General features: G+C 48.1%; 1 protein-coding gene and 1 long non-coding RNA gene across 2 annotated transcripts in view; both read right to left on the bottom strand.

Annotated features, from left to right (window-relative positions):
• Nucleotides 1–15522, bottom strand: part of LOC123798272 (uncharacterized) — a 39786-nt gene extending 24264 nt beyond the window's left edge. The window contains exons 1-6 of the long non-coding RNA XR_015720923.1: nucleotides 12120–15522; nucleotides 11956–12017; nucleotides 11772–11861; nucleotides 6928–7055; nucleotides 5532–5622; nucleotides 4175–4429 (exon numbers count right to left, since the gene is read on the bottom strand). This is a non-coding gene — a long non-coding RNA (uncharacterized LOC123798272). The remainder of the gene's footprint in view (nucleotides 1–4174; nucleotides 4430–5531; nucleotides 5623–6927; nucleotides 7056–11771; nucleotides 11862–11955; nucleotides 12018–12119) is intronic.
• A 2957-nt stretch (nucleotides 15523–18479) lies between these two features.
• Nucleotides 18480–27186, bottom strand: part of CHMP4B (charged multivesicular body protein 4B) — a 49040-nt gene continuing 40333 nt past the window's right edge. The window contains exons 2-5 of the mRNA XM_045806683.2: nucleotides 23609–23786; nucleotides 21333–21447; nucleotides 20158–20284; nucleotides 18480–18734 (exon numbers count right to left, since the gene is read on the bottom strand). Of these exons, the coding sequence (XP_045662639.1) occupies nucleotides 18670–18734; nucleotides 20158–20284; nucleotides 21333–21447; nucleotides 23609–23786 (485 nt within the window). The 3' untranslated portion in view covers nucleotides 18480–18669. The remainder of the gene's footprint in view (nucleotides 18735–20157; nucleotides 20285–21332; nucleotides 21448–23608; nucleotides 23787–27186) is intronic.

A 27186-nucleotide genomic window follows, 5' to 3' on the forward strand; every position in this document is an offset into this window, starting at 1 on the left:
TCTTCCCCGGCTGTAGGGACCCAGGCCCAAGCTCTTCTTGTTTCCACAAGAGTTCATTCTAATACACAGCAGTGAGCTAACCCTCCACGGGGGTGAGGAGGACCAGGATTACATCACTCATTCTACAGCAAACAACTGAAAAACCTCTTTGGAGGAAGCACCAGTCACTGTCTGGGGAGTGGGATGGAGGTGGCAGGGGGAGTACAGGGAGGTGGGTTTTTTTTTTTAAATATGTAATTTAAATATATTTAAATATATTTGGGGAAAAGAGCCCATAATTGACTGCTATATAAAGTCCATCCTTGTTTTTTATTTGAAATGTTTCAATCCAAATTTGTGTCCTCCTAAATATCTCCCCCCATGACCCACCTCCCACTCAGGAAACTCAACATTGGCCACAGCTTCTCCCCACCCCCAAATCCCAGTCTGGGTGCCATCCTGGCCTCTCCTCCGATTCCAACATCAACACCCCTGACCCTACCTCTGGAACCTCCTTCAGGTCTGTCCCCAGTTCTCCACTTATGCTGCCCCTACCCCAGTAGAGGGCCCACCATCACTCATCTCCTCTCTGGTCTTTGCACAACTGAAGTGCGCCTTCTAAACACAATGGGCAATCCGGTCCCTTCCGCTGCTCCAAGCCTTCAGTGGCTCCAAGGGCTTCAGGACAACATCCACACTTCTCACCTGGCATCAACACCTTCCAGGACCTTTCCAATCGCATCACTCATCACTCACTACTTGGAGCCTAGAGCTACACAAGGGCCCTGCGTGTCCCAGCTGGTTCCTGCCACCATGCCTTTGCCCATGCTGTGCTCTCTCCCTGGCATGGCCTTCCCTCTCTCCATTTCTCTACCTTGTGTCCCCATCCCCAACACCCACACCTACTACATCTCCAGATCCTTTGTACATAACACCTTCCAGCCTGGTCCAACTAATCAAGAACTCTGTTCAAGAACATGTGTGCTGGGAACACAGCACTGAGTCAGACTGTGATACTGCCCTCAGTGCCCGATCTGGTGAAAAAGACAAAGATACAGATGATGAAATACTGTTTTGATGATGTGGGGATGAAGGACACTTACTGGCTTGCGTTCCAGAAGAAACCCTACCATAGCCAGAGAGGCCAAGGAAGGCTTCCTGGGGAGACAAGCCTAGAGGGGAGAAGGTACCCAGCCAGCAGCGAAGGACGATTCAGCAGGACAGAGAACACAGCATTCGCAAAGGCGGCGGGGTGCCCCTTCCAACAGGGGCCTAGCCTAGCCTCAAGAAGTCTCCTCCCAGTGGCTCCTAGGCTGGGAGCATTTCCAGTTCTTCAGAGCACTGCCCAAAGGAAAGCTCTCCATGTGGACGAAGATTTATTTATTTGGTGGTAAAGTGAAAGCCAGGCTGGAGTAGGGCAGAAATAGGACAGAAAGGATTACAAAGAGGCAGGGAGAGGACGGCCTTCTCCGGCTCTGGGGTCCCTGAGCCAGCAGCTGCCCCCAACTCAATGCTCCTTCAACAAAGGTGCCTCCCACAAGCACACAGTGAGTGCCTACTGTTTACCAGTTTTGTGCTGGATGCTGGGATACCGCTGCAAAGATGCAAAAGCCTTGCTGTCAGCCAGAGACAGAGGCACCCTAGGCAGGGACAGGCCAGAGGTGCTGGTGCTGAGGTGGTAGGAACCCTGGGGGCCAGGGGAGCCCAGAGGAAGGCCCTGACCTAGCCTGGTTGGTGTGGGGGGCAGTGAAAGGGGATAGGCAGAGACGGCTTCCAGGGGAAGAGGGCCAGGAAGAGGAAAATGTGTAAAGATGCTCCCCAGCCATGCCTTGCACCCCTGGGTGGGTACAAGTCTGCAGTCCTCAGGGGTCCCAACATGGGACAACCTCTGTGGCTCTGCCCCTTCCATCCCTCAGCTCCCACCCCTGGCAGCCCACTTCAGACCTTCTGCTGCCTCTGAGTCCTTGTCCTTGCAGACAGCTCTGGTCAGCCTCCTCCTCTGGGGTCCCCTTGAGCACAGACTCATCCATGCAGCCCCTCTCTGCCCACCCACATCTGGTCCAGGGCAGAGAGGCCAGGTGACTGCATAAGTGGAGTTCCCCACGTGGCAGAGATGCCCGCCTGCCCTACTGCTGGTCCTCATCTTGCAAATGCTCCCCTTGGAGGTTCCCTGTCCTCCCGCATGGGGGAGTCCAGTACTTCTCTCCTCTGTCTCTCATGGTTTTCTGCTTCAGGACAAGGGGATAGGGGCTGGGGGGGGGGGGGGTTGGGGGCGCTGGGGGTTACAATTGGAATAGCAGAAATTGCTGAGCTGTCTTTTATAAGCCCTGAAGGGTGTGTCTGGCCCCAGTTTTGCCTGAGCTCTTTAGAATGTGGGATACATGGGGCGCCTGGCTAGTTCAGTCAGTGGAGCATGCGACTCTTGATCTCAGGGCTGTGAGTTCAAGCCCCACATTGGGTGTAGAGCTTATTAAAAAAAAAAAAAAAGGCTGTGGGGTACTCGATGCTTTTGCCTATAGCTTTGGCCTTGGTCATGGCTGCTGGGGCAACAGGAAACTGTTCCATGCCTCCTCTAGTATGTGTGCGAAATGTATAAACTCTGGAAGAGCAGGGACAGCATCTGCCTTATTCATTGTTATATCCCCAGTGACTACTGTGGTGCCTGACATAGTAGGTGCTCAGGAAACATTTGTGGGGGGAAAAGAAAGGGAAAAAGGGAGGAGAGGAAGAAGGGAGGAAGAAAAAAAAAAGAAAGAAGTAACTTTGAAAGAGTCTTCCAGATCCCAGAAAGCAAACCCTCTCTCCTTCAGCCAGGTGGAGAAGATGCACTTTTGGGGAGCTGTTACTGTTCATTTTTAAAACTTCTGTCAAATGACTCCAAAATTTAATTCCCTCTTGAATGTTTTTCTTTTTTCATTTTCATCATCCCCCGTCTTTTTAACACTCACTGTTGAGTCTCCTGTTTGGAGCGGTTGATTGAATTGTGGCTCTGGGGACTTGCAACAGTCATTTCAGACACTTAGAGTTCCAATCACGCCGCCACCATGCCAGCCCCCCTTTAGCGCCAGAGAAACCATCTCTTATGAGAGCCGATTATATCTTTACAGCCCAGAACGCCACGCTCTAAAACATGGGCTGTAGAAATTCTCCGTGACTAATGTATGTCCGATGAAAATATAAAAAGTTCTCTCTAACGGGAGAAGGGCTGACTGGAAAGACCCACATGCTGGTGAAGTTCTGTGGCGGACATCATACAGGGCCTGGGGCTGGAAAAGGCTGGGAGCTCCCCTGCCCAAGGAGGCAGACTGTCCAATCGCTCAGGGCTCATGTAGGCTCCCCAGTCCTCCTGCCACAGGGGAGGCAGCCAGAGGGAGGCAGAGCAATAGAGCACCCTCTGTGTGCCAGGCACTAGGCTAGGCACAATCTCATGGAATCCGGAGAACCGGCTTCATGAGGGGTTATTTATTATCACCCTTTTGCAGAAGGGGCTTCCTGTGGGATCTCAAAGGATGAAGAGGAGTTAGCTGGGGGAAGAGGGCAGTCCTAGAAAGGAATACATGAAGAGGGAACAGCACGTGCACAGGCAGGAGGCAATAAATAGAATAAAAGCAGTTTGGTATTGCTGAAGCAGGAAGAGAGGAAGGATGAGGCTGGAGGAGTGAGTGGGAGTGAAGTCACACACAGTTCAGTGGACTTTGCCAAGTGGGGAAAGGACTGGGAGACGCCAGCCAGGAGATGAAGTCTGGAGGGATGTGTCATGGAGACAAAGTCAGCAGGAATGGGTGACTGATTGGATGTCCAGGAAGGCTGAGGGGAGGAGAGGACCCAAGGATGGCACCCGGATTCCAGTCTCCAGGGCTGATGGTGGGGCTGCCTGTGACTCGGGGACCCACAGGAGGCACAGGTCAGCGGAAAGATGCTGCATTGCACCGTGCACGTTTGGGTCATGGTGCTTACAAGGCGTGAGCCCAGGATGAGAGGGTCTGCCTCAGAAGCGGTCTGGGGCCAATTTAGAGGCACAGCTGTCTGTTGCCAGTTATCTTAAAGCCACAGAGCACAAGGGCTCACCTAGGAAAGTGTGGGTGGGGGCTGCAAATGAGCAGCCACTGGCTTCATCTGTCCCACAAACAAGTTCAGTATGGCCTGCGCGGTATTTTAAAAAGATTTGGAGCCAATGTTTAAAAATTATACTCACTTAGGGCGCCTGGGTGGCTCAGTCAGTGAAACTTCCACCTTCGACTCAGGTCATGATCTCCTGCTCAGCGGGAGGCTTAATCTATGGAGCCACCCAGTCGCCCCAGGGCTGCTGTTTTTCAAGCAAAAGAGGAAAATGTATATCTCTGTAGATGCCGACACGATTCCTTTGCACTTAATATGCAAAACAAGTCTGTGTCAAAAGCCCAGGTCAGCCCTCTTCTCTCATTCACAAGACCCGCTGGCAGTCCCTGATCTGCAGAGACAGACCAGACAGAGAAAAAGAGAGAGGGATCAGACATGGAAGGTGACACAGGATGTGCCAGGGGAGAGACTTTTAAGGAGAGAGTGATCCTTATCGTTTAAGCTGGAGTTGAGTCAGGTAAGGCCCGATTCATTTGTGACATGCACAAACACGCAAGGCCACACGTGCATCCACACACAAAGAACGCACATAGACACGTGTGTGCGTACACACATGCAGGCACATGGACACATGCACTCAGGAATAAAGACGCGTGTCTGCACAAACACAGGCATGCAGGCCCCTGTATGTTCACAGAGCCTCCGGAATCTGCACCCTCCCAGGGATCCGTGCTCACACCTAATGAAGCCCTGCCAGTTCCAAACCAGCAACTCGTAACTAAATAAATATGATAAACACTTCCCCTCCAGATGGCTCTGCACGCACACCCACTCCTGCTCGGAGGGATGGCACATCCTATGCCAATAAATCCTCCTGTTTGAAAACATTTGCCTTCTTAATTGACCCGTTTACGGGTAAAATATGTTTCTGGGTAGTGCTTTGCCAGGAGGGGACACTGAGATGCCCACTCGCCCCGGGCTCAGCACAGACACAGGACTTAGCGCTGCTGGCACCACACAGGTCCATCCACAGAGACAAGACCCAAAGGGGAAGGGTCTCAGGACTGCCAGGGAGGCTCTCTCCATGGCTTTTTCCTCTCTGTGCCTCAGTTTTTTCCTCTGGGTACACATTTCTTGAGCTTACGGCATGCCGTGCTATCTGAGGTCCTTGGAGGAATCCCGCTTCACACTTCCCTTTCTTGGGCAGCAGAGGTGAGGTGTGATAACTATGATAATCCCCCTAGTGGGTTGAATGGCAGCCCCCCCAAAAGATCTGTCCACATCCAAATCCCTGAAACCTTTGAATGTGACCTTATTTAGAAAAAAAAAAAGATCTTTGCAGATGTAATTAGATTAAGAATCTTAAAATGCTATCATTCTGGATTACCCAGGTGGGCTCTAAATCCAATGACAAGTACCCTTATAAAAAACAGGAGAAGACACACAGAGGAGAAGTTAATAGGAAGGCAGAGCAGAAACTGGAAGCTACGTACCCCGAATGCCAAGGCTTGCTGGCAAATTAGGTAAAGAAGCTTCTCGCCAAGAAGCCCTGCTGATATCTTGAGTTTGGACTTCTGGTCTGGACTGTGAGAGAATAAATTCCTATTGTTTGAAGTCACTCAATTTGTGGTAATTTGCTGCAGCAGCCCCAGGAAATTAATATTCCCCCTCTTCTAGGTGGGATATGACGACCCAGAGCTGGGACTCAAATTTTCATTTGGTCTTTACTCTGACAGTTCACAGTTTCCAAAGGAGACTCACACTAGAGATGGGGAAACTGAGGCCCAGAAAGGACAGGTGTCACATGGTGACAAAGCAAGGACCAGAACCCAGCATGCTGCCCCTCCTCATGCCGCACCCCCAGCCATTTCCTTATCAGGAGCAGAGTGGGTGGATGTACAGCAAAGGACAGCCCTGAGGGGAGGTTTTCTCTCAGGATGCCATTCTGGGACCCACTGAGGAAGGACAGGAAAGAGAGCCCCTTAGGGGTCCCATTTTCCTCTGCTCTAAGATGAGCCCAGGACGAGTAAATCATGACAATCCCTCATAGCCACTTTCCGCTGAGCGCTCAGGATATGCCAAGTGTCTTGGCAACCTCTCCTTCCACGCGCCCACCCTTGCCTGGGGAGATGGGTGATGACATCTGTTCCCCACCTTGCTCAGGTGGAAGAGTAAGGCCAGAGAGACAAAGCCACACACTGGGTCACATGGCTGGTCACCAGCAGGGCTGAGATTTGAATTCAGGTCTGTCTGCTTCAAATGCCACTTGGCCGTGTCACTTCACAGGTGAGAGAGCCAGGGCACCTTCTAGGGGCTGGGGAGCAGCCACGCCACCAGGAGCAGAGTGAGGCCTGAGTCCTCTTTCCTCTCTCACCCATAATGAGCTGGTGTACGGCTCCGTGGCCCCGGTGTGCTCAGGTCACCCACTGTGTGACCTTGGCCAAGTCACTCCCCCCTCTGAGCCTCCCTTTTTCTCATCTGTAAAATGGGGTACATAATAACAGCCACTCCTATGGGTTTTTGTGAGGACTGACAGAAAGAAAAACGAAAAAGCCCTCAGTAACATGTTGAGCATAAGTAAGTGCTTAATAAATGCCGGTTGGCATTAAAGTCAGCTTTAGAGGCCAGTGAGAGAAAGCATATAGCCTCTGGCCATGGAAAGTCATTTTATGACCAAAGTGAGGCCAGGATGTCAGGCTATGGCTCTGCCTCTGTGCTCACCACTAGCATTCCTCCCCAAAGGACACATACCCTCTGCTTGTGACTCAGCCCAACTGCCCTTCTGAGAGTTGAGTGGTGCCCAAGAGAGATGTACACAGTCAGGGAAGGGGAGAAAGCAGAGAAGGGAATGCTGGTGGAGAGGGCTCCCCCAACCAACACCCAGCTCACCTTTCCTGGAGGTATGCAGTGCTCAGAATAGGTGCTCAGAATAGGCAGCCTCAGTGACATCCTCTCCCCTCTTCACGGAAACATCGTCTGGACTGATAACCAATGTGACAGCTGAGGGTTCAGTCTGGCTAATGGGAACAGAAACTAGATCATTAACATTAGCTAAGAGGGGTTGGCTAAGGTTCAATGTAGGAAGAAAAGGAAAATGGCAATATTGCCACCAAACCAGGTCCATTGAAGTCGCCCTGTTCTGCAGACAATCAATGATCATGTGGGGTTCCCATGCAGACCAAACATCTACTCTTTTTTTTTTTTAAGTACTCTCTACACCCAGTGTGCTTGAACTTACAACCCCAAGATCAAGAGTCACACACTGCACTGACTGAGCCACCCAGGTGCCCCTAAACTTTTTTTTTTTTAAGATTTTATTTATTTATTTGAGAGAGAGAGAGAGAGAGGAAGAGCACGTGTGGGGTGGGGGGCAGAGGCAGGGGGAGAAGCAGACTCCCCACTGAGCAGGAAGCCCAATGCGGGGCTTGATCCCAGGACTCTGAGATCATGACCTGAGCCCAAGCAGATGCTTAAACAACTGAGTCACACAGGTGCCCCCAAAACTATATTTTTTGAAATATGTAATGAGTTTCCCTATGAGATCTCCATCTCATTTGACTAAATGATTCTGTTACCAAAAAAAATTGAAAACCCCTATCCTGGTCCAACTTTCCTTTTCATCAATAAATTCATTTATTCAACTAACAAGTGTTGAGCCTACCACGTGCAGACACACAGTGGTGCTAAGCACAGGAACACAACAGCCGCTGCTCTCCTGGAACTTAGGGTATGGAGGGAGAGACAGACAGACGTTGCATTAGTAAATGTAGTCTATCCAGTGATAAGAGTGAGGCAGGGGAGCAATGAGGATGTATCACTGAGGAGCCAAGGGTGGGGGGAAGCAAGCCAGGCAGAAGGGTCTTGCGCTTGCTCTTAAAGACAATAGGCAGGCAGCGGAGTGAGAATGTCTAGCCTAGATAGTAAAAGGTCCCCCTGTCTGCTGAGTAGAGAATGGTTTGTAGGGAGTCAAGGAGACAACAGGGAGGCTGATGAAGTCGTGACAAGTGAGAGATGCTGATGGCCTGGATCAACAATAGGGCAAGCTTCATGAGTGTGTGACCTGTGCAACTGCACAGGGCCCTCACTCAGAAGAGCCCCACTTGGTTTAATACCCTGTTGTCACTGTCTTAAAATTCTTAATTTTTTAACAAGGGGCCCTGCATTTTCATTTTGCACTGGCCCGCACAAATTATATAGCAGGACCTGACCACAACAGAGACAAGATTTCTTAAAACACTCCAAGTCATAAACAGATCTTTTCCCACTGGTATGCTGGAGCCAGCTTGTACCAGTTCCCAAGAGCCAATTGTTCAATTTTAAGGAATTATGTTGTCTTGTTGGTATCTTGAAATTGGCCATGCTGTGAGTATTTACACCATGGAAATCAGCACACCTTTCAAGTCGGGGCCTTTTTTCTCTGAACGTGGTTCTTCGTCAGTGTTTCCCAGAGTGGGTCCACTGCCCACTTTGGCAGTTAAAAATATAGTTTCTAGGCACCCCTCCCCAGACTTGCTGGGTCACCTGCTGAGTGATTCTGGGGGCCCCCTAAAGCTGGAGAGCCAGGGCAGCAAGGCCCTACACAATGGGCCCACAAGTTTCACAAAAGGAAAAACCGGTTTGGGGGGATTGGAAGAGGAAATTGGCAGAGGTGTGGGGGTGTCCAGTCAACAAGAGAGCAGAAGGACAGCCTTTGGGGGTCTGTACCCTTGGGGGCCCAGCTCCAGGTCAACAACTGAAGTCCCCAGACTGGGCCTCACCCTTACCTTTCCATGTGGGGCCCAAACCAGAGGGGGAGATATCACCCACAATGCTGCCCTCCTTTGTAAGAGTTTGGGGGAAGGGCAGGAACCTCCAATAGAGAGACCTACCCAGAGGATGAGGGAGGAGCGCACACCCCCAGCACCTCTCCCTCCCACAGCCCCCAGCAAATAAGGTGCTCAGGAAATAAGGACATTACTACCATTGTTGTTGTCCTAATGGCCCCACCTCAAGGCTGGCTTGTCCATTTCTCCTACACCTCTCCTTTCAACCCCCAGGCCCTGGAAGGAGCTGAGACACACCACCCATCCCTCTCCCATATAATCAGATGGTCCCCCGCAGCCTCTCATCAGAGGACCCCGCAAGGCAGGGCGGGGAAGGGATTCTAAGCACATACACACCCCGTCCCCGCCCGGGCTCCCGCTTCCTTTCGCCTCTCGCTTCAGGGGTGCAGACCACCCGGGAAGAGCCCATCCTCCCCGGAAGGTTCCCCACAGCGCGGGGTCTCACTCCCTGGGAAATGGCGCCACCTACAGGCCCCATGGAGAGTTGCGGCGTCGGCCCCTCAAATCCGGGAGGAGAGGGCAGAGAGGATCCCATACTCTTTAGGGACCTGGAGCGTGCTCCATCACTGGACCGCAGCATCACATTGCCTCCCATTGTCCCCGTACCTATGAGGAGCCGTGGCAGCGTTCCCCAAAATGTTCCGCAGAACCCACACCCTGGTCAAGAAGTTTGGAAAATGTCCCTTGAAGATTTTCCGTGCACATTTGCCCCTGATGTCTGACTTGACTCTTCAGTTTCCTCAATGAACATTAAGGCCATGAGAAAGTTATTCTTTCTAGACCTCAGTTTCCTCATCTGCAGAATGGAGGTTGCACTAGAGGATGTTGCACTAGAAGAGATTATCTCAAAAGCTAGGTGGAATTCGCAGACTTTAATGAGAAAGAGAATCCCGTGGAAGCATGTTTAAAATGCAAGTTCCAGGGCCCCATCCCCCAAGCAATTCCGATCTATGCAGGAATCTGCATGTTGAATCAGTCCCCACGAAATTCTGATGCGGATGTTCTGCCAAATGCAGGATGAGACCAGGCCTTCAAGGAGGCTGGAAAAGCAGGCAGGGGTCTGCCGGATCCTGCTGGGAGGGTGGAAGCTGTGATTCTGTCTAGAGGGCAATAGAAGCCACCGAGTTTTTATTTTTTATTTTATTATTATTTTTTAAGATGTTTTATCTGGGGCGCCTGGATGGCTCAGTGAAAAGATAAGTGTCTGCCTTCGGTTCAGGTCATGATCCCAGGGTCCTGGGATTTAGCCCCGCATCAGGCTCCCTGCTCAGCAAAGAGCCTGCTTCTCCCTCTCCACCTACTGCTTCCTCCCTGCTTGTGCTCTCTTACTCTCTCGCTCCCTCGAAATAAATTTTAAAAATATTTTTTTAATTTATTTTTTAAAAAGATTATTTATTTATTTCTTTCTAGAGAGGGAGAGAGTATGAGCGGGGTGGGGAGGAGCCAAAGGAGAGAGAGAAGCAGACTCTCTGCTGAGTGGGGAGACTGATGCGGAGCTGGACCCCAAGACTCTGGGATCATGACCTGAACTGAAGGTAGATGTTTAACCGACTGAGCCACCCAGGCGCCCCAAAGCCACTGAGCTTTTAAACGGGAGAGACAGCTCTTTAGAAAGATAACTCTAGCTCTGGCTACTATGAAGGACTGGGGCCCTGGAGAGGCAAGAAGGGTGGCAGAGAGACCATGAAGGTTACTGCTCAAGTTGCTCAGTTGAGATTTAATGGTGTCCTGGACCAGGTGGTAGCCATGGATGGGACGGAGGGGGGACAGATTTCAAAGGTAAATCCTTTAACTCCTTTGAAATACAGGAAGACAACATTGAAATTTCTGATTATCTATATTTCTTATCCCAGACTTTTATTTTTATTTTTTAAAGATTTTATTTATTTATTCTACAGAGATAGAGACAGCCAGCGAGAGAGGGAACACAAGCAGGGGGAGTGGGAGAGGAAGAAGCAGGCTCATAGTGGAGGAGCCTGATGTGGGGCTCGATCCCGTAATGCCGGGATCACGCCCTGAGCTGAAGGCAAACGCTTAACCACTGTGCCACCCAGGCGCCCCTATCCCAGACTTTTAAAACCTCATGGGATTGTATATGTATTATGTATACAATTTATTATTAGTAGAGTGGTATATATATATATATATATATATATATATATATATATATATATATATAAATGTACATATATATTTGTATTATATATAATATATATAGAGAAGGAAATATATAGATAGGTAGATATAGATAGATATAACATATACCCAAAAGAATTCTCTGGATGGGGTGGGGTTTGGAGACAAGATGAGTTAATTCAATTCCTGGCACATAGTAAACACTCTGTCAGCGATCTCGGCAGATTGTATCTTCCAGAGATAGGCCCAATGATACCTTCTGTCCTCCATGGTCTTTTAGAACTAGCCATGCCCTCATCAAGAAGTGGAGTCTAGGGGCAGCTGGCTGGCTCAGTCGGAAGAGCCTGTGACTCTTGATCTCCAGGTTGTGAGTTCGAGCCCCATGTGGGGTGTAGAGATTACTTAAATAAATAACTTAAAATAAAAAGAGAGAGAGAGAGATGGAGTCTAATTCCCCTCCCCTTGAACCTGGGAGGATCTACAACTCACTCATAACCAGCAAAATGCACTGAAGTGGCTCTGCATGACTTCTAAAGCAAGGTCATAAAAGTAATGCACCTTCCTCACCCTGGCTGGGACAATCCCTTTTAGATCCCTGAGCTTGGACTACATTGAGGCTCTGGTGCTGAGGAAACCAAAGCCACATGGAGAGGGCACGTGCTCCTGCTGCCAGTCCCAGCGGAGGTCCCAGCCAATAATCAGCATTAACCACGACAAATACCAAAGGACTGAAGAGGCCTTCGGATGATTCCAGCATTTGAAGTAATCACCAACCTTCAGGTCTTTGCAGGTGAGGCTCCAGTTATCAGAGAACAGAGACAAGTGGCTCCCACTGGGCCCTTTCCAAACTTCTGACCACAGAATCTGTGAGCATAACGAAATAGTTGCTTTTCACAACTAAATTTCAGGGTGGTTTATTGTGTAACAACAGATAAGCAGAACTGCCATTGTTACGTACCATGGTATCTTTGTCCACACTTTCTGTGAGGAAACAAAATGTCCCCTTCATAGCCGCCTACGCTGAGGAGGGAGAGAAGGAAACAGAGGTAGTGAGATGGCTTGGGGGGGAAATAGGCAGGGTCTCAGGGTGGGGAGGGCAAACCAGCCCCAGAGGGGTCCCACCTTCAAAAGCCCCTTATGGACGGAGCCTGACTCTGCTGCATGGTTCTGACACCACCGTTCCATTCCAGGTCACATTGGATGATTCTAGATCCTGTTGCCTGTGGCCTTTTTGCTCTCGCAGGAAGATTCCCAAGAGAGTTGGCCTCATCTTTGGACCCAAGCATTTGGTCCCATTCAGAGTTGGTACCTTCTGAGGGAGACAGGGAAGAGACTCTGTGAGCCTGCCCCTCCCCCACGACTGTGGCAAGGAAGGGCTGGGGGGAGGGGGGGTTTGGATTCTTGTGGCTCTACTGCTCCCCAGCTCTGTGAGCCTGGGTTTTCTTAGCTATAAAATAGGGCAATGTGTGGTCCTACCCTGAAATAGTTCTTGGGTGGATAAAATAAGATGAAGGAGATTAAGTGCTTGTTCTTAGTAAATACCTCCTTAATACTTGCCATTCTTTTAGGTTGTTGTTCTTATTGAAAAACAACAAGTCCAGGCAAGTAACATTACTGAGCAAGAGAACAGATGTCTGCTCTAAAAGGGGGGACCTTTCCCCTCCGCTTCAGCCCAGAGTTGCCCTGTGGGAATTTGGGCCCAATTTAGCCAGAGCCTCATGGAAATCTAGCTTGGGATCGATGCAGTCTTGGCTGTGGAACCCAAAGTTCTGTGCTTCTATCCCAGCTCCACCTGACTCCTCTGTTGTCTGAGCAAGGCCAGGATGCAGCTTAGCAGGAAGGAAGGAAGCTGTTTCTGCAGGACCCGGTACCCAGGGCAGACAGGAAGAGACCTGGATAGAGAGACAGGGGAGTTCAGTTCACGTCTTAGTTCTACCAGTATTTGCTATGGGACCTGAAGTACCTTGGTGCCTTCGTTTCCCCATCTGTAATTCATTTCATAAATACTTTTTTAAAATATTTTATTTATTTGTTGAGAGAGAGAGAGTGAGTGTGAGCAGGGGAAGAGTCAGAGGGAGAGGGAGAGAATCTCGAGCAGACTGCGTTGAGTGTGGAGTCCAACACCAGGTTCCCACAACCCTGAGATCATGACCTGAGCCGAAACCAAGAGTCAGACGCTTACCTGACTGAGCCACCCACGCGCCCCTCATTTCATAAATATGTAACTGAAGGACTACTGACTCTGTGTCATTGACCAGCCCAGGCCCACAGGAAGCCCAGGGTGGCCTCCAGACATTTGCACATGCCACTGAAAACTATCTTAGCTCCTGTCTTTCACTGTTCCCCTTGCTGAGTCCTTAACACCCCTCAATCTTGGCTAAGACAGTATTTCCTCTCACAAGCCCTCCTGGGGCAGGTACCCTCTTCTCAAAAGGTTTCACTACACTGACTACCCAGCCTGTCATGGCAATGATGATGAAGAGGATGATGAACTAATCTTCTCCACCACACCATGAGCTGGTACAAAGATGTCCAAAATACAGTTGCTGAATGGCCTTCATGGAATAATCAATTCATCTGCTTCTCCTGTCACTAGCAGTGGGACCCAAAGTTTCCCTGAAGCCTCAGTTTTCACATCTAGCAAGTGGGGCTCATAATAGCTGGGCTTCCCACCTCTACCTCAACAGAACTCTCTAAGCCTGCTTGTGCTTTACAGGCCATGACCTCACAGCTCTATGAGGCAGTACAGTGAATTGAATAGTGTCCCCCCAAATTCATGTCCACCTGGAACCTCACAATGTGACCTTATTTGGAAATAGGGTCTATGCAGATATAATTAAAGTAGAGATGAGATAAATTGAAGATGAGATCATATTGAATTAGGGTGGGCCGTAACAATGACAAGTGTCCTTATAAGAGACAGGAAAGGACACACAGACACATAGAGAGGAAAGCCATGAGAAGACGAGGCACAGACCAGAGTGATAGAGCTACAAGCCAAAGAATGCTAGGAGCTACCTGAAACTGGAAAAGGCGGGGAAGGATCCTCCCTAGGGCCTCTGAGGGCAGCGTGGGCCTGCTGATTTTGGACTTCAGACCTCTTAAGCTGTGAGAGAATAGATTTCTATTGTTTTAAGGCACCTGGTTTGTGGTCATTTGTTATGGCGGCACTAGAAAACGAAAAAAGACAGGTGTGTTATTACCTGCACATTACAGATGAGAAAACAGGCTTAGGCAATGAAATCACCTCCTGAGGCTCACACAGTCCCTGTGCCAGAGAGGCAGGAGCTGAACCTTGGATGCCAGACTCCAGAGCTTTGTGCTCTTGGCCTCTACATCCTGGCCTGCTGCTGCCCACACACCAGCCCACTGTCCAGTCTCCACTTGGAAGATGCAGGATTTTACCCCATGGTACTGCTGCTTCTAAAACTGCCACCTCTCACTTCACTGAGAGAAATAGGAGGCAGCCTAAAAAGCTTCATCTCTACCCCTCCTCTGGCCCCAAAACTATTGCCTAAGCAATTGATTTTCTTTCCTTCTTTCCCCTACTCTCCCTGTCTCCCCTCCGTCCTCCCTCCCTTCCCTGCCTGATTCTTAATGACTGTGTAGACCCCTCAGTCTCACACTCAAGATCCCAGTCTAGCCCCAACCTACCTCTCCAGTTCTACCTCACACCTCTTCTCAAGCAAGCCCTTCTCCCAGTCTAATCTTCCTGAGACAGCCCTCACCTCCCTGCTTTCTTGTCTCCTCTCGCAAGCTTCCCTTGGCCTAGAATGCCCCATCCATCGCAGGCACACATAAAAAATCCATTCCTAGGAGCACCTGGATGGCTCAGTCGGTTAAGCGTCTGCCTTCGACTCAGGCTATGATCCCAGGGTACTGAGATCGAGCCCTGCATCAGGCTCCCTACTCAGCAGGGAGTCTGCTTCTCTCTCTCCCTCTCCCCCTGGCTTGTGCTCTCTCTTGCTCTCTCTCTCTCAAAGAAATAAACGAAATCTTAAAAAAAAAAAAAAAATCCACTCCTTCAAGCCTAGGCTCAAATTCCACCTCCTTCTGGCATAACTAATCAACAGCACATCCCCTCTGACCATACACATACTTTCACACGAACGTCCTTGAGTACCTGATCTGTGCCAAGCAGATCTAGGGGGCGAGGAAATGCAGTGACCTCACTGTCTGGTAAGAGAGTGGGAAATCCTAACAAGAGTGTGGGAAGCAGGAAGCAGAGGAGGAAGCCGCAAATCCCTGCAGGAACAAGGCAGGCTGTGCCCATGAGAGGAAGGCCAGGGGACTGAAGCCCAGATAAAGGCTAGGAGGCAGAGAGCACATGTTGTAGGAGACAGGAAATTCTGCATAACAGTATGGGGGAAACATGGGGGAGACGAGGGGAGAGTTTCCAGCTCACGGAAGGTTCATGTAAACCATTCTGAGGTTTTGATCCCTCCACCTTAGTGTTCCAAAGTGTAGCCTCAGCTCCCCTACATCACAATTACCCAAGGAGTTTGTTAAAATGCAAATTCTTGGATCCCCCCCCCCCCCCCCGCCCAGCTCAAGGGTTGGGGCCCAGGACACCAAACTTTTAACAAGCTCCCTGGGTAATTCCAACACACCTTAGTTTTCCAACCACAGAAAAAGAAAGGGTAGAGGCAGTTTGAAGGATTTGAAAAGAATTCATCATGGGCTGATCTGCTTTTTAAAAGAAATGGACAGAACTAATGTCATCTGTCTGTTTCAGTGTCTGCCTCTGTGGTAGACTCTTGGTGCCACCTAACTCAGCAACCATCCCCTCTTCTCCCTTCCTAACAGAAAGTAATGGGCTCAGAGAAGGGAGGCTCCATCCCTAGCCCAAGGGGAGAATCCTGATTGGACCCTTTTGTACAGTCCCCACTTTCCCAGACTTCTTTACAGCAAGAAATGGCCATGCAACAGTTGTGGTCCATGAGATATAGGGATAGTTTGTGTGGAGCCTTCTGGGAAAAGTTTGCCTCCTGTTAACATGGGCAGAGGTGAAACTCTGGCTATGCTGATCCTCCTGCTTCTAGATCCTGGGTGTGTGATGAAAGGCCATTTAATAACCAAGAGGGACCAAGCCCACTAGGGAAAAGCTAATGTATGGAGGGTGGCAGAACAGAAGGATGCAAAAGTCCTAGTTCTTGAGGACACGGTTGAGCCACTGCCTCAAACCCAGACTCCCCCCCATGCCCTCGCCTCTCCCATTCAACCCTCCACCAGCCCAAGACGTCTAGTCCTGGGACTATTAGAATGTAAACACCTTGAGGGCAGGGACTTCGCTGCATGCACTCGCAGTGCCTTGAACAATGCCTGGTACACAGTAGGTGCTCAGTAAATATTTGTTGAGTAAGCTCCGAATGGATAAGTAGATGACTTTTCTCTTTATACCAGTCAATTGAGTCATCTGTAGCTTGTAGTCAGGGAATCCTGACACAGTAACTTTTCTCTCCAGGCTGAGAACCTCCTGAAAGCAGGAAAGAGACTGAGCATTACTGAACATTGCAACCCACAGCCTGGCACAAGGACCACATTTAGAGGAATAAACAGTTATTTCTCAGAGGAGCCCCAGACACTGCCCCGAACCTGGTTTCAGGCCTACCAGAGCTGGATAGTTGGGCCTGTGAGTTCCCCTCATCCAGACCTGCGGTGAGAAGCCCCTGAGGCAACCGATGAGAAGAGCTTAAGAATGTTCACTCTGCATCCCCCACATCAAATGATGCTCAGGGGCTACACCAACTGCCCTGAGAGGGCAGGAAGTGTTGCCACTAGATTCTTCTTGAGGTGGAAAGAACGAACTTCTGAGAATAGCCAGACCCAACGTCACCAAAAGTCATGAATTTTCAGGCCACGGTGGTCAAGTCTAATCCTAAGTGTGGCAGCCAGGGTAGATGAGAAACGAGGAGGCACAGGGCATTAGGAACTTCATAGACAGGACCTCCGATGATCTGGTCCTACCCCCTTGTTTCACAGATGGGAAAATGAGATCCAAGGAAAGTGGGCAACTTGCCCCGGGGTACCCAGTGAGGGAAGGCGGTGTTTTGTGAACTCAGGGTGATTGTAATCTTTTTTGGGGGGGGGGCAAAGGGAGAAGGAGAGAGAGAATCCCAAGCAGGTTCCACACCCAGCGCTGAAAGCTTAATTGACTGAGCCAGGAGCCCCAAGGTGATTTTAATCTTAAGAGGTTTAGGGATGGGCATTAGAGAAGGGATCCTCTCAAATTCTGCCAATTGGCATGCAGAATTAAGAACAAATGTTCATAGATCCACTTTTTTGAAGAAGGTCCATAGTGTTCATCAGATTCTCCAGGGGGTATAAGACTAAAGAAGAGTAGTGAGAGTGGAAGAGCCTGGGCTAAGGTCACATGGTGAGTCACAGTAGACCTGAGACTACCACTCTTGTCCTAGATTCTTAGTCACTGCCCTACGCTTTCTCTCCATGGGAAAGGCCATTTTCTTCAGTGCACCAATGTACCAGTTGGTTCAATAAGCCAATGCACCAGGTGGGCCTAGTCAGTAGGAAGACCATGGTTTCCAACAGGGGCAGGCTCTGCTGTCCTGAGGGCACTGCCCACGGACACTGACAGAGAAGAACTAGGGAGGACCATGGAACTGCACAAGAACCACTCACTCCTGAACTGTACCCAGAGGGTCCCCAAGTAAGATGAAGGCCATGGATCCATGCCCTCTAGAACTTAAAAACATTTCTAGTAAGATGCACTCTGTTCTTTGGTTCAGATTGTTGATGCAGGTCATGCTCAAGTTTTGTGTAGGTTTCCACAGACTCCACTGGACACCACACTAACCTCGAAAGAGTCAGCTCCCGAAGCAAATGACAGATTGAACACAACAGCAAAGTATGAAAATTAATTGAGATATTTAATAGACAGTGCAAACCATAATTTCATCTGAATATAAATGTATGCACATGTTTCCAATGAGTTATCTATCAGTTATCACAAACAGCAACAAGGACCTTAGAGCTATGTTAGAAAAATGTATAGCTGGGATTTAACTCTACAATCTCACTTGCTCTCAAGAGAATACCATCCATTTCAAATCAGTGTCACAAACTCCAAAAGACCAAGGAAGCAGGAGTAAGGGGTAGGCAGAGTGGTAAACACAGGGGCCAGTACACAGGTGATGGACAGAAATACAGTTCTCAAGGAAACCAAAGTCAGATGCATTATTACAGCTAAGGACAAGGAAAAGCCTATGGCTTTTAAAAAACTTTTCTGGCAGTACCATACAAGTCTTACAAAGAGATGTGCGACAAGTCAACTGACTTAAAAGGACAGAGGCTACATTTTCAGATCATTTCAACTGCAAACGGTCGACCCTTTCCATTGAGGTTCAGCAGTGGAGTTAGCGTAGTCCAGAAGCTCAATGTTGGATTTGCAAATACAGTTTATTTTACAGAAATTCAACATTATAAACAGCAGGCACCTCCCACCCCACCCGCCCGCCCCCCACCCCCCTCCCCATCCCGCTGGGTGCAGACCATGCTATGCAGAGTGAGCAGTGATGCGGCCCTACTGCTTTGGAGGGAGACTCAGGAGCGATGGAACCTGCCTGCACCATGTCCTGCCTGCCCCGCACACGCACATGCCTGCCCGCTGCACAGGCCACCAGAGTCTGTCTGGGCCCAGCCCGCACTGGACCAGTTACATGGATCCAGCCCAGTTCTCCAATTCCTTCATGTCATCCTCTTCCTCTTCCTTCTTCTTGGCTGTGTGAAGAGAGAAAAGGCTATTTAGGAGGGCTAGTTACAGTGCTCTCAACACATTCTGGCTAAGTGCCAGAGCTGTGCTGCATCGTGTCTATAAAACAGCCCTGCCCTTGCACCCAGCCTCATTGCCAGGCTATCGGCAGACTGTTTTTCTGTGCCTGAAAGCTGCAACATAAAACTCCAGATAACGGGCACACATTCCAGGCACCTCCCCTCCACCAGCATCAGGGCCAGGCAAAACAAGAAGAGTCCATCAGAATTCGTCCCAGAGCATTCAAGGAGGGGGAAATCAGGAAGAACCCCAGAGGAGATCTAATCCTTGGCAGCACTCCCCCTCCACTACAAGTGGCTTGAACCACCTCTCCACACCCACGGGTGCCCTCCCCCTTTTAAAAGATTTTATTATTTATTCAAAAGAGAGAGTGAGAGAGCACAAGCAGGGGGAACAGCAGAGGGAGTGGGAGAAGAGAGCTCCCCACCAAGCACAGAGCCTGATGCTACAAGGCTTGACCCCAGGACCCTGGGATCATGACCCGAGCCAAAGGCAGATGCTTAACCATCTGAGCCACCCAGGTGCCCCCCACAGGTGCCCCTTAAACAGTGTTTGGACCCCCTTTGCCTGAACCCACCACAGGCTGCTGACTCAACTTGAGGGGCCATTTCTTCTTGAGGGGGAGGGTAAGAGGACTATAGCCTTGTTACCCTGCTCCCCAGGCTCTCTCTCCACACCAAGTCAAACTTCTGTACCTTTTCTAGAAGTTTGGTGTGGAATACTTCTATCCAAGGGTGAAATTATAGAAGAGGGAGGGGAAAGAAGGAGCAGGCAGAAAGAAATGAAGGTTCTATAGAACCAGGTCTCTAAAAAAGCCAAAGATGTTTCCTTCCCACAGTGGCTACCTCTGAGGCCCCAAGTTTTTGCAGGTGTGCACAGCACAGGATATTAGACAGGAACCAAGATCTTTCCTGGAATTAAACTCTCACACCTTCTCTCAGGGCCTGGAACTTTCTCTTATTTGGTGACATAGGAAAAATCATTCTGGAATAGTGGTTCTCAACGAGGGGGGGGGTGATGCCCCACACCCTGCAGGGGACATGTGATAGTATCTGGAGACATTTTTGGTTGTCACAACTTGGGGAAGACAGAGCCCAGGGGTGCTGTGTAAACATGTGTAGTACATAAAATAACCCCTCTCCCCTAATACAAACAATTACCTGACTGTGTCAATAGTGCCGAGGTTAAGAAACCCTGTTCTATAGAGAAATGAGGAAAAGACAGGTGATGATGTCTTCGTGGCTGTCATAACAGATCTTCTGTGATTCTCAATCCTGGGCAAACTCAGGACCCAAACTGAGGCCAACCAACCTCAAGATTACCCACTACATGACACTAGGCGTATGTCATGACTGGGTAAGAAGTACTCACTGGGTTTTGATGGTAAGGTTATAGAGGGAACATTTGGTAGAGGGACTGTTTCGGGTCCACTGATTTCCAGCAAATTCTTGTCTAGTTCCTCCTGTTCTAGTTCTTCTAATTCTGCCATGAGCTCATCCTGGTAAAGGAAACACAAGAGTGAGAGATATGTCCCTGGGAATCCTACCTCCTGCAGCAGTCCCTCTTTCCTGATGTCTCAGAGGACACACAACCCTTCTAGGAAGGTCGGAAGGAAGATGAACTCCAGGTCCATACTCTGTGACTCAAACCCTAAACATGGTTCTACTGGTGAACATAATACACTGTCAGGCAGTTACAGAGTCTATATTCAGTGTCCTCCACTAGCTGTCAGCATTTTGAGAGAAGGGACTGCATCTTTTCATTCCTCTTTCTTTATCTCAGAACTGGGTATACTCAGTGAATGTTCAGGAATATTTGCTGAATCAAAATTAACTTGACCAAGTCCATCAAATTTCGGTCTGAAAACATGAAGACCCTGGTGCTGGGAGCCACGTCTAAGAGCCACAGGCTGTTTTCTCAGCTATACAGTGGGAATCAGACAGCACAAAGAATTAGGTTCAATGGAGAGGACCTGACTTTCAGAAGACTCAACTCTAACACAGAATGAAATATCTTCAACAGGGCCTGTTACTGTATTTTAAAAACCCAAGAGATTCAAAATCCCAGTTGCTACAGCAGAAACTTGTAGGTGGCCAAGTTCCAGATGGATCCCTCAGGGGTCAGATATAAATGCTCCTTCCTTGGCCTCATCTTTACCTCAAATCAGAGTTGCACAAGGGCAAATCCTGTAACCTTCTGCAAGGAATGGTCACCTCAGCTGCCCCTGCTCTGAGCCCAGGTCCCCCATGAAATGTGTAAGTTAATTATTTATTGAAACCAATTATTGACCTGAAGCCTGCTGAGGGGTCCCAGTGAAGGTCCCTTTACTCAACCTAAACTTCTATCCCAAAGAGTGAAAGCCATTTCTTAAAATCCAGAATTAGGGAGAGTTAATACCACGCCCTATTGATGTCTAAGACTCCGGAGGAATGAGAACTGGTGATTTCCAAACCACATATACCCTGCCGGAGAGCCTTCAACAGCACATCAAAGGGCGGCCCGGGTGTCATTTGTGAAGCTTATGTAAACTGCATGAAACCACTCACCTCATCAAACTCTTCTCCAAATCCTACAGGTTTTGAAATAGCTGTTGAAATCTCCTCTGCAAGTTCTTGCTGGTCAGCAATGTCCTGCATTAACTCATCAACTTTATCAATGTCCCTTTAAATGAAATGGACAGATGTCATATTGGACGATTGGTCTTTGTAAAGAGGGTCTTTGAGGCAGGAACAGAAACCCCACTGCACACAATCTGGTCCCTACCCCTACCCCCTATAATTATTCCCTGTGAGGAATTACTTGTTTGTCTTTATTATCTTTCTCCCCTTTTAAAAGAGAATCACAGAAGCAAGAGGATCAAAGTGTTCTTAGACATCATCTAGTCCAACACCCTAAGGAAATAAGGCTTAGCGAAGTTAGATGCCACATTCATGATCTCTCATGTAAGCTAGTAATAAATATGTCAGATGAGACTAGACGACTTTAACTCCTGAGCCAATAGCTCTTATTCAAGCTCAAGGGCAACTCTGTAACTCTGTACAGTGAAAGATAAAATCCCAAATTACAAAATATAGCTGTGCCACTTGATAGGTCCTTCCCATCTACTCAAATCCACTTATGGCTCCTCTAGTAGGCCCCAAAAGAAAGGGAAACATGCAGAATTACTTTCTGTGCACTGCTGATCTTATAAACATACAATTAATCAGTACTTCAAAGCATGCACAGTGGGTTACTAAGATGTGCTCTGTGCTAGGCATCTTGGAGAACACAGAAATGGAGCAGACGTGGGCCTAACTTAGGAAGCTCAGTTCAATGAACATCTACCCTCAGATAATACCTCACTTATTTAAAGGCTACTTTTTCTGCAACCCCACATTTCTAGAGCAGAGATCAGCAAACTTTTCCTGTAAAGGACCAAACAGGAAATATCTTAGAATTTGTGGGCCATACAAACTGTCATGAACAGTCAACCCTGCTATGTAGCACAAAAGCAGCCACAGACAATATGTAAATTAATGGGCATGACTATGTATCCATGAAACTTTATTTACTAAAATAGGTGGCAGGCCCAAAGGCTACATTCTGCCAATCCCTGTTCAAGAATATGGCTGAGTACTGCCAAGGAAGTGAAAAGGGCTTCAAACACTCCCCAAATATATGCTGCCAAGTCCAAGCACTACAACAAATGCAGAATTTGTTCATGGGAGAGGACCTCATTTGGAACCTAGTGTTACCCTGGCCTTTAATTACAACTGTAACAAGGTTGGTTATCTAGTTTCTTAGGCCACTGTACATGAGAAGTAGTCACATACAGGAAGAATTGCTAAGGTCAGGAACATTGTTTTTAAAGATTTTTTTTAAGTAATCTCTATACCCAACTTGGGGCTCAAACTCACAACCCCAAGATCAAGAGTCACATGCTCTACTGACTGACCCAGGCACCCCAAAAACACTGTTAATATGACAGCCAAAGACTGAGAGCAAGAGAGGAGCCAGAGAATTCCATCAAAAGCAAATATAGGAACAGAGAGATCTGAAGCCCTTGGATGTACCACGCTTTTCAGGACTGCTGACAGCATCAGGAAAAAGACACGAACACGGATTCTAATCCCAGTTCTATCCAAGCTCATCCATAACCCAGGGCAAGTCACCTCCCCTCTCTGGGACACAGCTTCCCCACCTTGATAATCAGAGGCCTAGGTGAGAGGACTTTCTAAGGACTTTTCTAGCTAGAAACTCTGCCCATCACAATAACTCTGAATCACTCAGAAATACTGTTTCATTCTATGAAATCTTCTTTTTTTTAAGTGGGTCCATGCTGGGTTCAAGCCCCAACACAGGGCTTGAACTCACAACCCTGAGATCAAGACTGGTGCTGAGATCAAGCGTTGGACGCCTGGGGCGCCTGGGTGGCACAGCGGTTAAGCATCTGCCTTCGGCTCAGGGCGTGATCCCAGCGTTCTGGGTTCGAGCCCCACATCAGGCTCCTCTGCTATGAGCCTGCTTCTTCCTCTCCCACTCCCCCTGCTTGTGTTCCCTCTCTCGCTGGCTGTCTCTATCTCTGTTGAATAAATAAATAAAATCTTAAAAAAAAAAAAAAAAAAGAGTTGGACGCTTAACCGAGCCACCCAGGCACCCCGAGATCTGCTTCTTTAGGCAACAGGGTACAAAATCCATTTTAAAAGGAGTTCTAAAAAAGAATGCAAATTAAAACAAACTCAGGTGTTTGAATGGATAAATCAATGGGTCGCCCAAGGCCATGTCCTGGGATTGAGGTCCTGCCACATGGATGCCCCCCCTCCACCAGTGGGTAGCCACGTACATGTTGTCGTGGGCAGCCTTCATGGCCTTAGCAGCATAGCCCATGTTCTTGAGCACCTCGGTGTTGGTATTGGCATTCTCCAGGGCCTCCCGCTGAAACTCGATGGTTGATAGTGTGCCATCGATCTGCGCCAGCTGCTTTTCATACCTCTTCTTGCGCTTCAGTGCCTGGAGGGCCGCTGCATGGGGAAGAAAACAGGGTTTGAGAGAGCCTGACACTGAATAGCCTAGAGTTCCCTTGAGTCTTTGCCCTAATTGTAATAAATGCACCTCATTTGTTGCTTCCACTATAACACAGGGTTAATAATCTCTTCTACACAAAGAACACATTCAATTTTCTATGATACTTCACATACTTCAAAGTGCAGCAAAGCACACAAGCTCAAGTTTATACTGTATAGCCACAACCCCACAAATCACAGCATCGAGAGGTACCGAGACAGAGAATGTTTTGAGGACATACTGCTTTAGGTTCAAATCCCAGCTCACAGACTTAGGTGAGCTACTTAGCTTCCCTGATAGGTTCCTTGTGAAGAGTAAGTGAGATAATATGTATGGACACTTAGCACAACTTAAACATAGTGGATGCCAAAAAACAGCACCTCTAATTATTATAAAGCAGCTTTAAAGTATCATTTTATGCCAACTGAATTATAAAAACAATAAATAATAACTATACTAAATACTGGATAAGTGAGGGTTAAAATGCTCTCTCACACATAGCTGACAGCTGTAAGCTGATATACTGATTCTGAGAAGCAACATGGCAACACATAGCAACAGCCATAATGTTGTTCCTGCCCTATGACCCAGTAACTTCCTTCTGGAAATGTGTTCAACAAAAGCAAAAATCCTCATGCCCAAAGATGGTTACTGTAGCATTTTCTATCATAGAAAACACAACACAACTAAAATAAAGACAGAATTCCCTGCCAGGGACAAATCTAGAGTCTGACCCATTTGGTCAAGTCAATGTCATCATCTGTCTATATCTCTCTATGCTTCCTGGCCTGTTAAGGCTGTAGAGATCATCTTGTTCTTAGATCCAGTCAGGGCAGGCAATTTGACCAAGGTGAATCTGTGGTAGAGCAGGAGCCAAAAGCACATCTCCCTACTCACAACCCAAGGTTCCTTCCCCTTACCATCTCAATTTCCCTCTTTGTACCTAAAGGTATCTTCAGTACACATCTTAGATGGGCATCAAAGCCAGAACGAATGGGTCCCTACCTTGGCCTGGATAGCACTAGTCTTAGACACATATGAACACTCATATGCACCCACACACGCTCCACCATGTCCCTGAGCTCCAGCCCAGAGCCATCTCTGGCAGGCTCTCAGGAACATGCAATCATCTCCCTTACAGGGCTGTGGTTTCTCCATATATCACATGAACAGGTCCCATGCTCCTTCTACTCATGCTTCCTGTCAGACTAGGATTGCATCCTGAGAACCATCTGCCAAGGAACTGCAGGTAAGCAGCCCATACTTCCTCTAAAATGAGTAAATAAAGCCACTAGGAAAATTCTTCCAGCCAAAGGATAAAGCACACTAATGAGAAATTGCAAAAAATCTGAAGAACAATGAAATGTGCTTCCTTAAAAGCTGACAAGACATTCAACCTGCTATCTCCCTTGCTTCCTGTGTGAATGGCCTATGACCTCAACAAATCCAACCTGTGTCACACCCAGGGTCCCCAAGACTCCTTACTGGACACCTTTACCTGCTAATACCAAGTCATACATGCTATGTAAGTACCTCACAAAACAGAAACCCTTTAAGGTAGAAATGACCACCCCTTTTAGTAGATGAGGAAACAGGTTCAGAGAGGTTACATAATTCAGGTCACCAGGTGGTAAGTGGCAGAGGGGATTAAGCCAAGGGTGGAACCCCAAAGTCCATGCTCTGCCACGCTAACTGTTATGCCTTCCACTTAATGTAAAAGACAGGATCCTGCCCTGGAGAGGTCATCCAATCCAGCGGGGAGTGTCAAGGAGACTGTGGGAACACAGAAGAGGGAGTGCGAATCCAACTATGTCATTCCTTTGCTTAAAAACACTCAACAGCTCCCTGTACCCCCATGACCAAGTCTCCACATGGTTTAATATGGCCTGTAAGATTCTGCAAGGGACTGGGACTGTCACCACAGGCTGGGTTTTGGGAGACCTTTGCCATTGACTATCATGGCAGAGGGAAGATATCCTGGTATATAAGTGCTCAGGGCCCGGGGTTGCTTCCTTGTGCCTTCCTTGGTGCTGTGTTACCTTTCCACAGAAACGAACTCAGACATATCCTAATCAACAAATGATTCTCAAGTTTTCTCAGGCCAATGTCCTACAGATGCCTCTTTCCCAGGTCCGCCTCAGCCATCCCCACCACCCATGGCATAGCCCAGCCTATAAAAACTTGTCTGCCAGGTTCATGAGTAAAGCTAACAAGGTGTCTGACTGCCTGCTGTGTGGTGAGCAAGCAAGATGGCTGTGGCAGTCCCATCCACCTTCTCATTTAATCTTCCTGCAGCCAGTCATGAGGCAGAGACCCCAGATCTATCACTAGCAAAGAGACTGGGGATCAGAAAGGTGAGTGGCCCATCCAAGTCATCCTGCTGTTATGTGGAGAAGGGAGGGCTCAACCGCTGGTCTGTGTAAACCCTCAGAATGATGGCAAGTGACACTGGAACAGTTCTCAAGAATAAAGATGGAGATGACACACTGCCTTGCTTTTCATGCCCTGAGTGCAGCAGGACCCTTGATTTTATTCAGTCAGCTACATTCTGATTTTTGTTTTTTTTCTTCTTTTTCTTTTTTTTCAAGTTTTGTTCTTGTTTGTTCTTTGTTTCCCCAAACCCTTGTGTAGAGGACTGACTTTCAATAAATCGCAGAGAGGGAGCTGTTCTGCTTTGTATGAAACCCCAACCCAGAAGCAGGGTTTCCATGAATGGTTTAGCGCGAGGTTCCCCATACATTCTGATTTTTAAAACCAAATTTATTCTTTCCCTATTAACATATTAGATTAAGAACTGCTTTAATTTTTTTCTCTAATACATTTTCTTTCTTTCTTTCTTTTTTTTTTTAAGGAAACACATCCTTTTTTTCCTTTAAGATTTTATTTATTTATTTTTGGGAAAGAGCGCATGTGCTTGAGCACACAAGTGGGGGTGCCGAGGGAGAACCACACTCCCTGCTGAGCAGGGAGCCCAATGTGGCACTTGATCCCAGGACCCTGGAATCATGACCTGAGCCGAAGACAGACACTTAACCAATTGAGCCACCCAGGTGCCCTGTAATACATTTTCAATTGGCAGTGACTCCTTGTATGCCAATCTTCTATTTCTCTGATCTCCACATTACTTCTAAAATTCCCCAACCAATAAATAACCTGGAAGCAAATACCCAAATATATCAGAGAGATAAACAAGAGTCCCTCCATGAATGAAACGTTTATATTATTCATGTTTACAGACCAATATCCAGCACAATGGCTGGTACACAATAAGTGCTTCATATATATTAAACTGAATCTCTAATTTCATCTGTATTTCAAGTTTTTCATGTATTTTATCCAGGATTCCTCATGTGGGGT

The sequence above is a fragment of the Ursus americanus genome, chromosome 22 (genome assembly GCF_024610735.1).
Source record: "Ursus americanus isolate L20-20 chromosome 22, mUrsAme1.1.p, whole genome shotgun sequence".
In the NCBI taxonomy this organism is placed as follows: Eukaryota; Metazoa; Chordata; class Mammalia; order Carnivora; family Ursidae; genus Ursus; species Ursus americanus.